Source organism: Equus quagga, chromosome 16 (genome assembly GCF_021613505.1).
Source record: "Equus quagga isolate Etosha38 chromosome 16, UCLA_HA_Equagga_1.0, whole genome shotgun sequence".
Taxonomy (NCBI): Eukaryota; Metazoa; Chordata; class Mammalia; order Perissodactyla; family Equidae; genus Equus; species Equus quagga.
In genome coordinates, this window is record NC_060282.1 from 81,589,938 (window position 1) to 81,603,729 (window position 13,792).

The window sequence follows — 13,792 nt, forward strand, 5'->3', positions numbered from 1 at the left end:
GAAGATCTGTGCTCAAAATAAATGAAATAAATTTTTTATCATCCCTTCCAGTTAGCTCTATGATAATATTTATTTGGGTTTTTTAATCTTAAAATAAATATCCAGTTGTACTTGTACATTGTGTTCCACAAGTTATATCAATATTCTAAAAAGTTTACTGGACTCGTGCCTTAAAATAACTATTCCTGGCACCTTAAGGGAGGAAAAACCATCCCTAAACACAAAACCCCATCCCCAAAGATGCCTTACTATATTAAAAGCTATGAAAGTCCATTCATTGCTTTTGTTATGTTGTCTCTGGGACCATTAGACCTTATAACGGGGACTCCATAAACTAAATCACTTGGCTTAAAATGCACATAACTTCTCGATATTTCCCTAAGCTCCCACCTAACGGACTGAGAAGAAAATAGGCCATCAAGGAGTTTTATCTCATTGCTCAATAGACAAAATTCTAAGAAAACAATGGGTTGTTCCCCAGATGTTTCATAAGATTCTTTGGAGAGAAATACAACAGAGGATCATTAATTAAGCTTTTATTCATTCAACAAGTATTTACTAAATGCCTAAAATAATCCAGGGAATGTGCTGCGGGCTGGACACTCTGAGTCAGAGTCCGAGGTCCTCCTCTCAAGAGGCTGCAGTCTAGGGGCGGAGACTGGAAACACGCAGTCCATGACAGAATCCTGAGAGGAGAGGTCCCTGGGGAGGGGTGCTCACTGGGATAAATGAGAGCTGGGCAGATATCATGAAGGCCTTACCTCATAGATTGATGACACTTGAACTCAATTCTGTAGGCCACATGAGAATTAACCAGGTACAGTGTGACCTCAATCACCCAGCTATAGCTCTTCAAAATGGGTGAATCCTTTCAGAAAGTTTGATTCCAGCTGAAGGTTCTGTGTCCCAGAGATTCCCAGCAAGGAATTCACAGACATTTTTCCTTTAATCAAACTTTGTGTTTGCCCTTTAACCTTCTAAAAAGTTACTGCCAAAATGATTAACTAAACTTTCCCTTATTAGTATTCTTCTTTTGAACATCTTTTGTTCACAATACGAGTGTGGTTAAGAGATATTTTAAAATATGAGGTCCCGCACCAGGAAATTTCTTCAAGTCCTTATGGAAATATTTCTTTTGCCTTTCACGTTACGGAAGTTGGCTAGATAAACAATTTTGTGAGAATTATGTCCAACCAACCTCATTTTATTAAATTCCTTTACTTTTGCAAAGTCTAAGAATCAAGATTTAATTCCATTTTGATCTATATTGTTTTAATTCTTATAGTCAAACTTTTCCTAGATGCTTGGAGTATTCTTTTTTCGTGAAAGTTATGTGAAATAACTTTGCGTATCTTGAAAATTTGAACTAGGAGCCTATGCTATTTGTTTCTTTGAGTTTAGAGATTTCAAAAGCTTGTATTTATCTTGAAGTATTAATAAACATCTTTTTTCTCACAATTAATAAATTTAATACTACTTTGTGATTTCTAAGTAGTATTTTAATTATTTGAGAGCGTAACTCATTTTTCATGGTGTTTATATCATTTGTCCATATATTTGAGGACTGATTTTAGATATTACTTGAATACGATCTGAGAATTTTCTGTTTCTGTTATAGTTCATATTTTTTTCTTGATTCTTCATTTTAGACTCAATTTATAATGTTATTTTTTGTTGTTTGAGGATTTTCTGTTTTTCTCTCCAAATATTTGTATGAAGTTTCTCTGAAGTTCATTTCACTCTGCATATGCTTCTGAAGGTTCTTTTAAATGATTTTATTTTCAAATTTCTTCCAAACTAATTTTGATAGATTCATAAACAAACCAGCTATGTTAATTTCAGGAAATAATTTAGGGTCAATTTCTGAACTGAAATTTGTAACAAAGTAGTAAGAATTTTTTCAATCCTCCATTATAAAATATATAAAACTAACTTCTATGTATATATATAAGTATATATATGTGTGTGTGTATATAAATACTTATATGTACACATATGCTACACTGCGGAAATACACGTTTAAGATAATGCACACACATACCCACATAGAGAGCACTCCTGTGTGGGTATGCGTGTTTGTGGCTTTGTACGTGTGTGTGTATCTTCAGATGTTGAAATATATTTGAAACCTCCAGAAATTAAGGTACTTTGTGACTTTTGACAAGTTATTTAATCATTCTGAGCCTTAATTTCTCTATCTGGAAAATAGACTAATGATATATGATATTCGAGTTATTAGAAGGATTAGTGTTAGAGAACCTTTCACAGTCACCGCAAATATTTGATGCTTGGTATGTGGCGCTTACTCTTCACGGCCAGTTAGCGTATTTGGATGACAGAAAGAGCTGTGTTTCCAGATTATGGAAATCTAGATAGAAACGCTGTTTCTTAATGAGCCATTTTTTTTAGGAATAGCGACTCAAACCACTGATTAAGGTCTAAGCACGTTAACCTCGTGGAGAAAATCTAGGGAAAGATATTGTTACAGTTCTAACCAAGCGCTCTTATTTTGCTCAGTAATTAACAGCATCCTTTTTGATGAGCTCTCTTTAAATTACACTTTGTTTTCTTGTGAAAAACTATACTACCAAATCCCTGTCTGGACTTATTTTTGTCTTTACCATAAACATGTATTCATAGTTACACATATATTGACGTCTTTAAAAAACATTTTAAACTAACATCTATTACTTTGAAATGTGCTTTTTTTTTTCCGCTTAAAATGAAACTTGATACCTATCTGGGTCACACATATAGTCTTACTTTACCATAATTGAAACCATATTCCTACCAAATATAGACTGAGAGAAAGGGAGTGGGGAGAGAAAGGGAGGGAGGGAGAAGGAGAATGGGGATGCTACGCTGACTTACGAGGGCCAGCACTGTAAGGTGGAGCTGCAGCCTCCTGCCTCCTGGACCAGCACTTGATCCATTATGGCGCCTTATTTTGAAAAGAAAGAAGAATCGATCCATAGTAAATCATTTAAAATCATGTCTTCCTAATATTAATACCAACATTTGCTTTTACAATACGGTTCCCCCCTTGCATTTCAAGTGCAGCCACCAACTTTGTAGATAAGTGGAGTGAGCAGCTTCTGCAATAGCTTAATTTGACTGGGGTGTTTTTGTAAGTATAATTGGAGGGTTGATGAGATATTTTCTGAACAAAATATTGTCCATGGTTCTCAAATTCTCCAAATTTATTTAACTCCTTAAGGGCCTCCTTAATATTAAAGCTATTCTTATTATGCAAGTGTGAAAATTAATGCCTTGTAAGCAGATTATTTAGTCAAGTTCACCGTCTCTGGGCTGAGGCCTGAAGGGAAAGGAAGATTTTCTTCCGAGGAACAGAAAAGTTACATTCGTCACTTAGACGAACATATTTTATGGTTAGAGTTAAGTGAAATTCCAACAATGGCCACACAGAAATTATGTTCAGCTGTGAGCAATAGAAAACCAAAGGGCACTGATTTACGGAAATTGGGGGCTTTATTTACATTACATAATGAGGAGTCACAAGACAGGTGGTTTGAAGCTGTCAGGGTGACACCTCTGAGATTCTCCTTGCCTTTTCCTCGCAGTCGTGAGACGGTTGATGCAGATGCAACAGCATGTCCCTCCCTGTTCTAGGCAGCAAGGAAGGGGGAGTGGTGTTCACATTTGGAAAGCAAACATTCTCCCAATGTTTTATAAAAAAGAATGATGTCACATGTAAGCGTGTCTGGGAAATGTAGTTTTTAAACTGGTTCATGCAACACCCAATAAAATTGTGGTTTTGTTAGTAAAGGAAACAGAAAATTCATATTGGGTAGGCAACCAGCAGCCCTTGCAATACAGTTATTTCACACAATGCATTTCTTTTCACGACTTTTATTCTATGCTAAGAAGTGCCTGTTAACTCTATTTAAAAAGAGAATATAAATGTATATATTGGAATACACATTTCCCCTACCTGCTTTCTTCCCCTATGTAATTGGTCAAAACCATCAGGAGTCTTACAAAATTTTATCATCTTTTACCATTACGTTGTACTTACTACAATGTTGTCTTCATACGGCTTATCTGATAGCTATTAAAAAACTATGTTTCTGCAGTGCCCTTGCCACGCAGTTTAGATGTTTAATAAGCAGTGATACTGTACCACCCAGAAAGGAATCTATTTTAAGCTCAGACATCCAAGCAAACATAACCCTTGCTTCAAAGAAGACTGAAAATCGCTCTCCTGTAGTCATCGTGTACAGATGACAACCAAGAAAGGCCTCCTAATAAGAACTCAGTTTAGGAAAAATCAGAGAAGGCAAGCAGTTGGCATGCCTTAGAGCATTAAAAAAAGACGCACAATTGTCCCTGAAAATCAATTTGTAAAGTTGCTATGTACAGCAAGTTAATAAGCAAAGTGTGAGAAAAGATCTTTTCATAGCACTTGAATAATTTTCTCCCGTTCTATAAAGTAATGCAGACAGTTGAGAAACAGAGAGACACCATCCACTTCTCATGCCCTGCTTCTCCAAAAGGACAGGCTTCAGAAGAACTAGAAGTGATTTAAGTTGCGTTCAAAATGCTCACAAATGAATACCACTGAATTAATAGTAGGTATATATGGTTGCTTACATAAAACAGGCAGAATGGCCTTTTTGAGGGGAGGGTAAAATTTTTAAAATGCTCAAGGGCTATTCTGGTGCTATTTTTCTCACATCTTAAATCTGTTAATCGTGATGTGTTACCGTGGTTCTTTCCTGGAATCTATCAGTTTTATAAGAGGATTGGTTACGATAAATAATTGTCAGGAAAGAATGCCGCAAATGTGTAGACATGCCTTTGTTATTCTTGGTATTCCAGTAGATTAGTTGTGAATGTCTCGGTAGTACCTTAAAGTCATTGTCCTTGTGTAAGCTAAAGGAATCTGCTTAAAGCAACACAAATGTAGCATGTGTGGTAGTCGTATCTGTAGCCAAGAGCCTGGGAAATAAAGTCGACAGTGTATCTTTTTTGGTTTTGTTTTGTTTCAGTCATTGCAAACGATGGATTTTATATAATACTGAAAGGCCTAGCTAGACCTCAAACACGGGTATATAAAAGTCTGGTGGAAGAAAATGAGTCAAAAGCCTCCTTCATAGCTCAGAATTACCACAGCTTTGTTTTTGATGAAGACTTCAAAAACTCTCTCCTTGCTGGGCTGCGCATACCTTCGTGTGACTCAATGGTAAGAAATGAATATTTGCTTTTTCCATAAGCACTAAAGTATCATTATTGTAACATTTTCTCTCTTCCAGATATTTAAATCCAGATATCTTTAGTAGTTCTGAAATATTCAGGATAATATATGTTTTAAAAATAAAAATTATGCTATTACTATTGAACTTGAAATGTGTTGAAAAATTTTAATGAGGGATGCCTTCAACAACACGCTGCCCACTCCCAGGGGTGGTGTAGGGCATTTGATAACTGAGACAAGGCCAATGTGGTTGAATCACTGAATGAGGAATGGGGGTAGTTGTGCTAAGGGAGATCGAGCAGGTGATTCAAGGAAAGGGAGATAGAAGACAGATCACTCAGGGCCTTTTAAATCAAGTTAAGAATGTGTGCTTCTCCTGTTTACATCCAGAGCAAGGCTAAGGCAGTTAAGCAGTTGATTCCATCACCAGCAGAAAGTCTTATTTAAAGAAACTCCTTTGCTTATATGTCATATTTCAAGACTATCAACAGGTCGAGAAATAAAAGCTCAATGTCTTTCTTTATCTCTGGGTACTCCACATGGGGGTCGGATCTGGTTTGACTAGAATTGTGGCTAAAAAAAACAGATTTTGATTCAGAGTGGTCAAATGTTCAGATTAGAATAGAGTCAAAGGAACCAATTAAAGCCAAATTATTTCACACTATGAATTGAAGTCAGGACAACCTAGAACATTCTCAAGTTCAAGAAGAATGAGGATGGATATAACCAAGAAAAGAAAAACAAGGATAAAAAATGAAACAAGAGCATAAAAGTATATTGTCAATCACACACACATAGGTAATGTTTCTAAATCTTCTTTCTTGATAGGGATGGAAAATAATGCCACACACCATGTACCTGATACCATTTCAATCTGCTTTAGAAAAAACTATCACAGTTAGCACAGCAGCTGTAATTAGGGTGGCTACTTGGTTGACTTTGAAGTAGCCAACCGCAATCTTCCAGGATCTACTTGTTTGTTTTTTGAGAGAAAAATTCATGAATTAAATGGGAGTATGATGGGACCACCACTTCTGAATCCTGCGTTAGGTCTGTGATGACCATACTAATCTCTGTCATTCTACCTGGGATGTAGTATTGTTTGTTTTTTTTCCCCCAGCTTTATTGAGGGATAATTAACAAATAAAAATTGTATGTATTTAAGATGTATGTTTTCATGTTTTGATATATGTATACATTGTGAAATGATCACCACAATCAAGCTAATTAACATATCCATCATCTCACATAGTTAGCATTTTTGTGTGTGTGGTGAGAGCACTAAAGTTCTTCCCTCTTAGCAAATTTCAAGTGTACAATTCAGTATTGTTGACTGTGGTCACTATGCTACCTGTTAGATCTCCAGGTCTTACCTTGCATAACTGAAAACTTTGTGCCCTTTGACCAATAGCTCTCCATTTCCACAACTGGCAGGATTTCCTTCTTTTAAAGGCTGAACAATATCCCATTGCATATATATAACACATTTTCTTTACCCATTCATCCATGAATAGACATTTAAGTTGTTTCCCTGTCTTGGCTATTGTGAATAATGCTGCAATGAATATGGGAGTGCAGAAATCTTGAGATTCTGATTTCGTGTCTTTGGGTGTATACCCAGGAGTGGGACTGCTGGATTATATAGTAGTCCTATTTTTAATTTCTTGAAGAAAATCCATACTGTTTTCAATAATGGCTGAACCAATTTACGTTCCCACCGTGTACAAGGATTCTCTTTCTTACGTATCTTTGCCGACACTTAACTCGTCTTTTTTATAACATCCATTCTACCATATGCGTGAGGTGATGTCTCTGTGGTTTTGATTCGTGTTTCCCTTATGATTATGATGCTGAACGCCTTTTCATATACCTTTGGGCCATTTGCATATCTTCTTTTGAGAAAATGTTTACTTAGGTTCTTTTCCCATCTTTTAATTGGGTTATTTGTTTCTTTGCTATTGCGTTGTGTGAGCTCCTCATATATTTTGAATATTAACCTCATCAGATATACGGTTTGCAAATATTTTCTCTCATTCCATGGGTTGCCGTTCACTCTGTTGATTGTTTCCTTTGCTCAGCAGAAGCTTTTTGGTTTGACACAATCTTGCTTGTCTATTTTTGCTTTTGTTGCCTATGCTTTTGTTGTCACATCCAAAAAATCATTGGCCAGATCAACATCAGGAAGCTTTTTCTCTAATTTTCTTCTAGGAGTTTTATGTTTTCAGGTCTGACATTTAAGCCTTTAATCCATTTTGAGATGTTTTTATAAATGGTGTGAGATAAGGGTCCGTGTTCATTGTTCTGCATGTGGATATCTAGTTTTCTCCCATTCCATAGGCGCTTTTTCATTTTCTTGATTGTTTCTTCTGTTGTGGAGAAGGTTTTCAGTTTGATGTAGTCCCACTTGTTTAGTTTTCCTTTTGTTGCTTGTGCTTTTGGTGTTGTATGTCAAGGAGCTTCTTTCCCGTGTTTTCTTCTAGTTTTACCATATCAGATCTTATGTTTAAGTCTTTAATCCATTTCAAGTTTATTTTTGTGAGTGGTATAAGGTAAGGGTCTAATTTCACTTTTCTTGTGGTTATCCAGTCTTCCCAGCACTATTTGTTGAAGAGACTATCCTATCCCCATTGAGTGTTCTTGTCAAATGTTAGGTGACTGTATATGTGGGGGTTTATTTGAGATCTCTGTTCTGTTCCATTGGTCTATGTGTCCATTTTTATACCTGTACCATACTGTTTTAATTATTATAGCTGTGTAGTATAGTTTGAAATCAGGAAGTGTATCTACAGCTTTGTTCTTCTTTCTCAGAATTGCTTTGTCTATTCAGGGTCTTTAGTGGTTCTGTACAAATCTTAAGATGTTTTTATTTCTGTGAAAAATGCTGTTGGAATTTTGATAGGGATCGCATTGAATCTATGTAGGGCTTTGAGTAGTATTGACGTATTGATATTAATTGCCCAATCCATGAACATGAGATATTTTCCCATTTGTTTGTGTCTTCTTAAATTTCTTTCATCAAAGTCTTACAGTTTTTGTTGTTCAGAGCTTTCACTTCCTTGGTTAAATTTATTCCTAAGTATTTTATTGTTTTTGATGCTATCATGAATGGGATGGTTTTCTTTATTTCTTTTTCAGATGTTTTATTGTTTTGTTTGTTTTTGTTTGTTTTGTTGTCAGTATATATTTTTTCCAATCTATGAACACAGGATGTCTCCATTTATCTGTGTCTTCTTTAATTTCCTTCATCAGTGTTTTATAATTTTCAGTGTACATGTCTTTCATCTCTTTGGTTAAGTTTCTTCCTAAATGTTTTATTATATTTTTTATTGGTCTTATAAATGCAATTGTTTTCTTAATTTCCTTTTTGTAGTTTGTTCCTTGTGTATAGAAAAGCCACTGATTTTGTATGCGGCAAAATTTGTATTCCTGGATTCATTTATTATTTCTAACAGTTTTTGGTGGAGTCTTTGGGGTTTTGTACATATGGGATCACATGTGTACATCTGAGAACAGAAATTTTATTTCCTCTCTTCCAATATGGATGTGTTTTCTTTCTTTCTTTTCTCCTCCTCCCCTTCCTCTTCCTTCTTCTTCCTTTGCTTCCTCCTCCTCCTTCTCTTTCTTCTTTCTCCAATTTCTCTGTCTGGGACTTTAGTACTATGTTGAATAGAAGTGGCAAGAGCATGCATCCTTGCCTTGTACTGGATCTTCGAGAAAAAGCTTTCAGTTTTTCCTCCATTGGTTATGATGTTGGCTGTGGGCTTTTCCTAATAGCCTGTACTGTGTTGAGGTACACTCCTTCTATAGCTATTTTGTTGAGTGTTTATCATGAATGGGTGTTGAATTTTGTCAAATGCTTTTTCTGCATCAGTTGAGATGATCATGTAGTTTTTATCTTTAATTGTTAATGTGGTGCATCGCATTGGTTAATTTACAAATACTGAACATTCTTGCATCCCAGGGATAGATCCAACTTGGTCATGGTGTATAATTCTTTTAGCATACTGTTGAATTCAGTTTGTTAGCATTTTATTGAGTATTTTTGTATCTACGTTCCTCAGAGATATTGGACTACAGTTTTCTTGTGGTTTCGTTGTCTGGCTTTAGTGTCGGGGTGAGATTGGCCTCATAAAATGACTTTGGAAGTGCTCCCTCTCCTACTTTTTGGAAGAGTTTAACAATGATTAGTATTGATTCTTCTTTGAATATTTGGTAGAATTTACTTGTGAAGTCATTCTCTCCTAGGCTTTTCTTTGCTGGGAGATTTTTTATTACTGATTCATTTTTCTTATTTGCTATTCATCTGCTCAGGCTTCTAGTTTTTCTTGATTTACTTTTCGTAGGCTGTATCTTTCTAGGAATTTATCCGTTTCTTCTAGGTTATCCAATTTGTTGGTATATAATTGTTCATATTAGTCTCTCATGATCCTTTTTATTTCTGACCCATCTGTTCTAATGTCTCCTCTTTCATTTCTGATTTTATCTATTTGAGACTTCTTTTTTTCTTAGACTAAGAGTTTGTCGATTTTATCTTTTTCAAAAAAACCCTCAGTTTTATTAATTTTTTCCTGTTGTTTTTCTGTTCTTTATGTGACTTATTTCTGTTCTAATCTTTATTATTTTCTTCCTTCTGCTAAATTTGTGCTTCATTTATTCTTTTTCTAGTTCTTTTAGGTGTAAAGTTAGTTTACATGAAATTTTCTTTTTTAGTATAGGCATTTACCACTATAAACTTCCCTCTTATGACTGCTTTTACTACATCCCAAAGTTTGGTATGCGTGTTTCTTTTTTTCTTTTTTTCTTGTCTTGAGATATTTTTTAAATTGCCTCTTGATTTCTTCTTTGAGTCAATGGTTGGTCAAGAGTGTGTTGTTTAGTTTCCACATATTTGTGAATTTTCCCATTTTCTTCTTGTTACATATTGTTGTTGGAAAATATACTTGGCGTGATTTTGATCTTCTTAAGTTTTGTGAGGACTTGTTTTGTGATCTAACATGCAATCTATTCTGGAGAATACTCCTTGTGTGCTTAAGAAGAATGCATATTCTTCTGCTGTTGGGCGGAAAGTACTGTGTATGACTGTTAGGTCCATTTGGTCTAAGATGCTGTTCGAGTCAGGTATTTCTCTGTTGATTTTCTGCCTGGATGCTCCATCTACTATTGAACGTGGGCTGTGGAACTCCCCTGTTCTCACGTGTGTCCCTACATCTAGAGCGAGTCTCCTATAGACAGCATATCACTGGTTCTTGTGTTCTTTATATGGTCGTTGTTTTTTATCCATTCAGCCACTCTATGTCTTTTCATTCAGAAGTTTAATGCATTTACACTTAAGTGAGGACATACATTGCTGTTTTGTTAACTGTTTTCTATCTGTTTTTCTAATTGTTTTCTAGTTGTTTTGCTTCCTTCCTCTCTTCTTGTTTTCCTTTGTTATTTGATTAATATTTTTTGGTAGGGATTTGTGTCAATACTTTTTTTTCTTCTTCTTCTCACCAAAGCTTCCCAGCATATAGTTGTGTACTGTAGTTGCAGGTCCCTCTGGTTGTGCTATGTTGGCTGCCACCTCAGCGTGGCCTGATGAGCAGTGCCATGTCGACGCCCAGGATCCAAACCTGTGAAACCCTGGGCCACCGGAATGGAGGGCACGGACTTAACCACCGGGCCACGGGGCCAGCCCCCAATTTTATTTTTTTATCTTTTGTGTATATTATAGGCTTTTCTTTGTGGTTACCTCGAGGCTTGCATAAAATACCCTGTATCTGTCTATTTAAGTTGATAACAGCTTAACTTCAATCACATACAAAACTCTACACTTTTACTTTGTGTACTTGTAGTCAGAATTTGCTTCTTTTTGTATTGTATATCTATTAACAATTTTTTGTGGTTATAGTTATTCTGAATACTTTGTCTTTTAACTTTGTATTAGAGTTTGAGGAAATTTATATGCCACCATTACTATGTTACATTAGCTGTATTTGACTATATATTTGCCTTTAACAGTTAGAGTTATGCTTTCACATTGCTCTTTAGCAGGTTTTGGTTCAGTTGAAGAAATCCTTTTAGCAGTTCTAAGGCAGGTCTAGGGGTGATGAACTCCCTCAGTGTTTGCTGGTCTGGGAAAGCCTTCATCTCTCTCTCACTTTTAAAGGATAATTTTGCCAGATATAGTATTCTTCATTGGCAGTTTTTTCTTTTAGTCCTTTGAATATATCATTCCACTCTCTCCTGGCCTGCAAGGTTTCTGCTAAGAAATTCACTGGTAATCTTATGCAAGTTGCTTTTAATGTGATGAATTACTTTGCTCTTGTTGCTTTCAAAGTTCTCTGTCTTTGACTTTTGAAAATTTAATTATAATGGATAGATGTAGTCCTCTTTACATTCAACCTCCTTGGGTTCTTTTGGCTTCGTGACAAGTTAATGTCTATTTCCTTCTCTGGGCTTGGGAAGTTTTGGATTGTTATTTCTCTAAGTAAGCTTTCTGTCCCTTTTTCTCTCTCCCCTCTAAGTAGATCGCATGTGTGAAAGTGGTGCTGGGTCCAGGGCATGCATGCACCAAGACACAGGGGCTGCAGCATTGCCAGCACTGAGGGGTGCACCGTAGTTCCAGTTCCAGGGAGACACAGCAGCATGGGCTCCATTTTCTCTGCCTGCTGGGGTCCACGTTGGCGACGACTGTGGAGGGCCTCAGCAGCAAAGGCTGTGGGGTCCTCAGTTGTGAAGGCTGCTGGGGTCATCTGCTCTCCCTTACCCCCCACCAGAGAACTCACCTTGGCACTGAGCTGTGCTGGCCTGGGGAATGGAGTGACACAGGCAAAAGGCTTCATTCCTTTTTCTAAGTGGCTTTCTTGGTATTTTGTGCTCCGCTGGGATGTTGCGCCTTCTTAATCATGCTCCAACACTCTCCCACAACGGTTTTCATTTGTGGATAGCTGTTAAAGTCTTGTTTTTGTGGAGGCATAAGTGTTGAGTGAGACCTCCTAGTCTACCATCTTGCTGGTGTCTTTCTGATTTACTATTTTGGCTGAGCTGGAAGAGGGTAGGGAGAGAACAAGTTCAGAGGCTTCCACTTGATCTTCCTTGCTGGTGGCTCTCACCACGAGGGCCAAGAAACCAATGTGGGAACTCTACCAAGTACCCATTCAAATTATAATTTAAGGTCCATGGAAATTGCCATGAGGTGGGTCTGTGGACCCAGTGAAGACACTGTGAACCAGACCTGAGCCAAAACTCCATTTATTTAAATGCATTCTCCATATTCCTCACTGTAACCGATGGCTGCTTTATGTACCCAGGTTTTACAGTTTCAGGGTTAAATAGAATACTTGCTAGGGTTGTGAAAGCAACCTTAAGTGGAGCTATGCTATCCTTACAATTTGGTACTGGACCCAATCTTTAGCTCTTTCTGTCTTCCAACTGTAGAAAAGGAGATTTTCTTTATATGCTGTGTGGAGCCCTTGGGTACCTACCTCACCTTAAGCTGATGATTGAGTTCTGTCAGACTTTCACTGACTTTCTCCAGGGTGTTGATATCCCCAGCAAAAGGCATTCTGTTCCATGGTTCTTATAATTGCTCATCCCCCAACATCTCAAAGATCTGAGATGTAACTTCTAGTACATTTGCTTCTGCCCATACCTAGCCCTGTTCAATACCATTAAAAGTTCTATCAGCTGTACTGCTGCAGCATGTCAGAGACGATCAGTACTGCCGTGATGGATTTTTATTGCAAGCTGGCTGGTGGGCAGTTCACACCTCTAAAATCCTATTCTCCTCTATTTCTGATAGAATACTTTGTCAAAAAAGGATAGAAATAAAGGCCGACAATTTTGTTAGCAACTCTAGAGCTTTTGTCTTTGTTTAAGTCAGCTGAAGGACAAATATGTGATTATTCACTAAAATTTATTTCAGAATGCTAAAAACTTAAATTAGCTTCACTGACTATCTCCTATAGGAAACGTGAGTTATATTTGTAAAACGTATTGCTCCTTGCCTAGTTTTAGTAACTGGACTTTCTGTGTTTTTATTTCACAGGGCTTTTAAAAATAAAAGTATTACTACTCCCAAAGATTTGTGCTTAGGAATGTTTTTGTGGTTTTTCACAAATAATCAAAGGGTTATTTCTTTTCTCTATTTGGCTTCTTTGCCATTATTTACTTTTTTATTGTGCTGCATCAGAGAATCAAATTACGAAGAAGAAGAAAAAAGGTAATAACACCTTTCCTCTTCAATTTAATCCCCTAACAGTTTTATAAACGAGTGGGCATCATCTAAGTATAATGCATATAAGATAAAAAACAAAAGGATCAAATTAAGTTTTCAGGATGTAACTACAGTTCTGAGTAAAAATTGTTAGCACTGCAAACATCTGCTGGACTTATTCCCCACCACAGACGTAAACTGGACTAAAAAAATTAGTGCAATGAAAATAGAAAGAATTCACGTTTTTGCTTTTCTTGATATTGATTTATACATTAAAACAAAAAGTGTTCATCTTACAGTGTTTTATATAAGGAAAAGAGAGAAAAAATTATACACTCCTTTACAAGATCACCAACTTAGATTCAAAGTAGTTTTAAAAT

The 13,792-nt window shown here is 36.4% G+C and overlaps 1 protein-coding gene across 1 annotated transcript in view; it reads left to right on the plus strand.

Annotated features, from left to right (window-relative positions):
- The window catches only part of CNBD1 (cyclic nucleotide binding domain containing 1), a 309,471-nt gene that overhangs the window by 215,400 nt on the left and 80,279 nt on the right, over positions 1–13,792 (plus strand). The window contains exon 6 of the mRNA XM_046641858.1: positions 5,010–5,203. Coding sequence (XP_046497814.1) covers positions 5,010–5,203 — 194 coding nt within the window. The remainder of the gene's footprint in view (positions 1–5,009; positions 5,204–13,792) is intronic.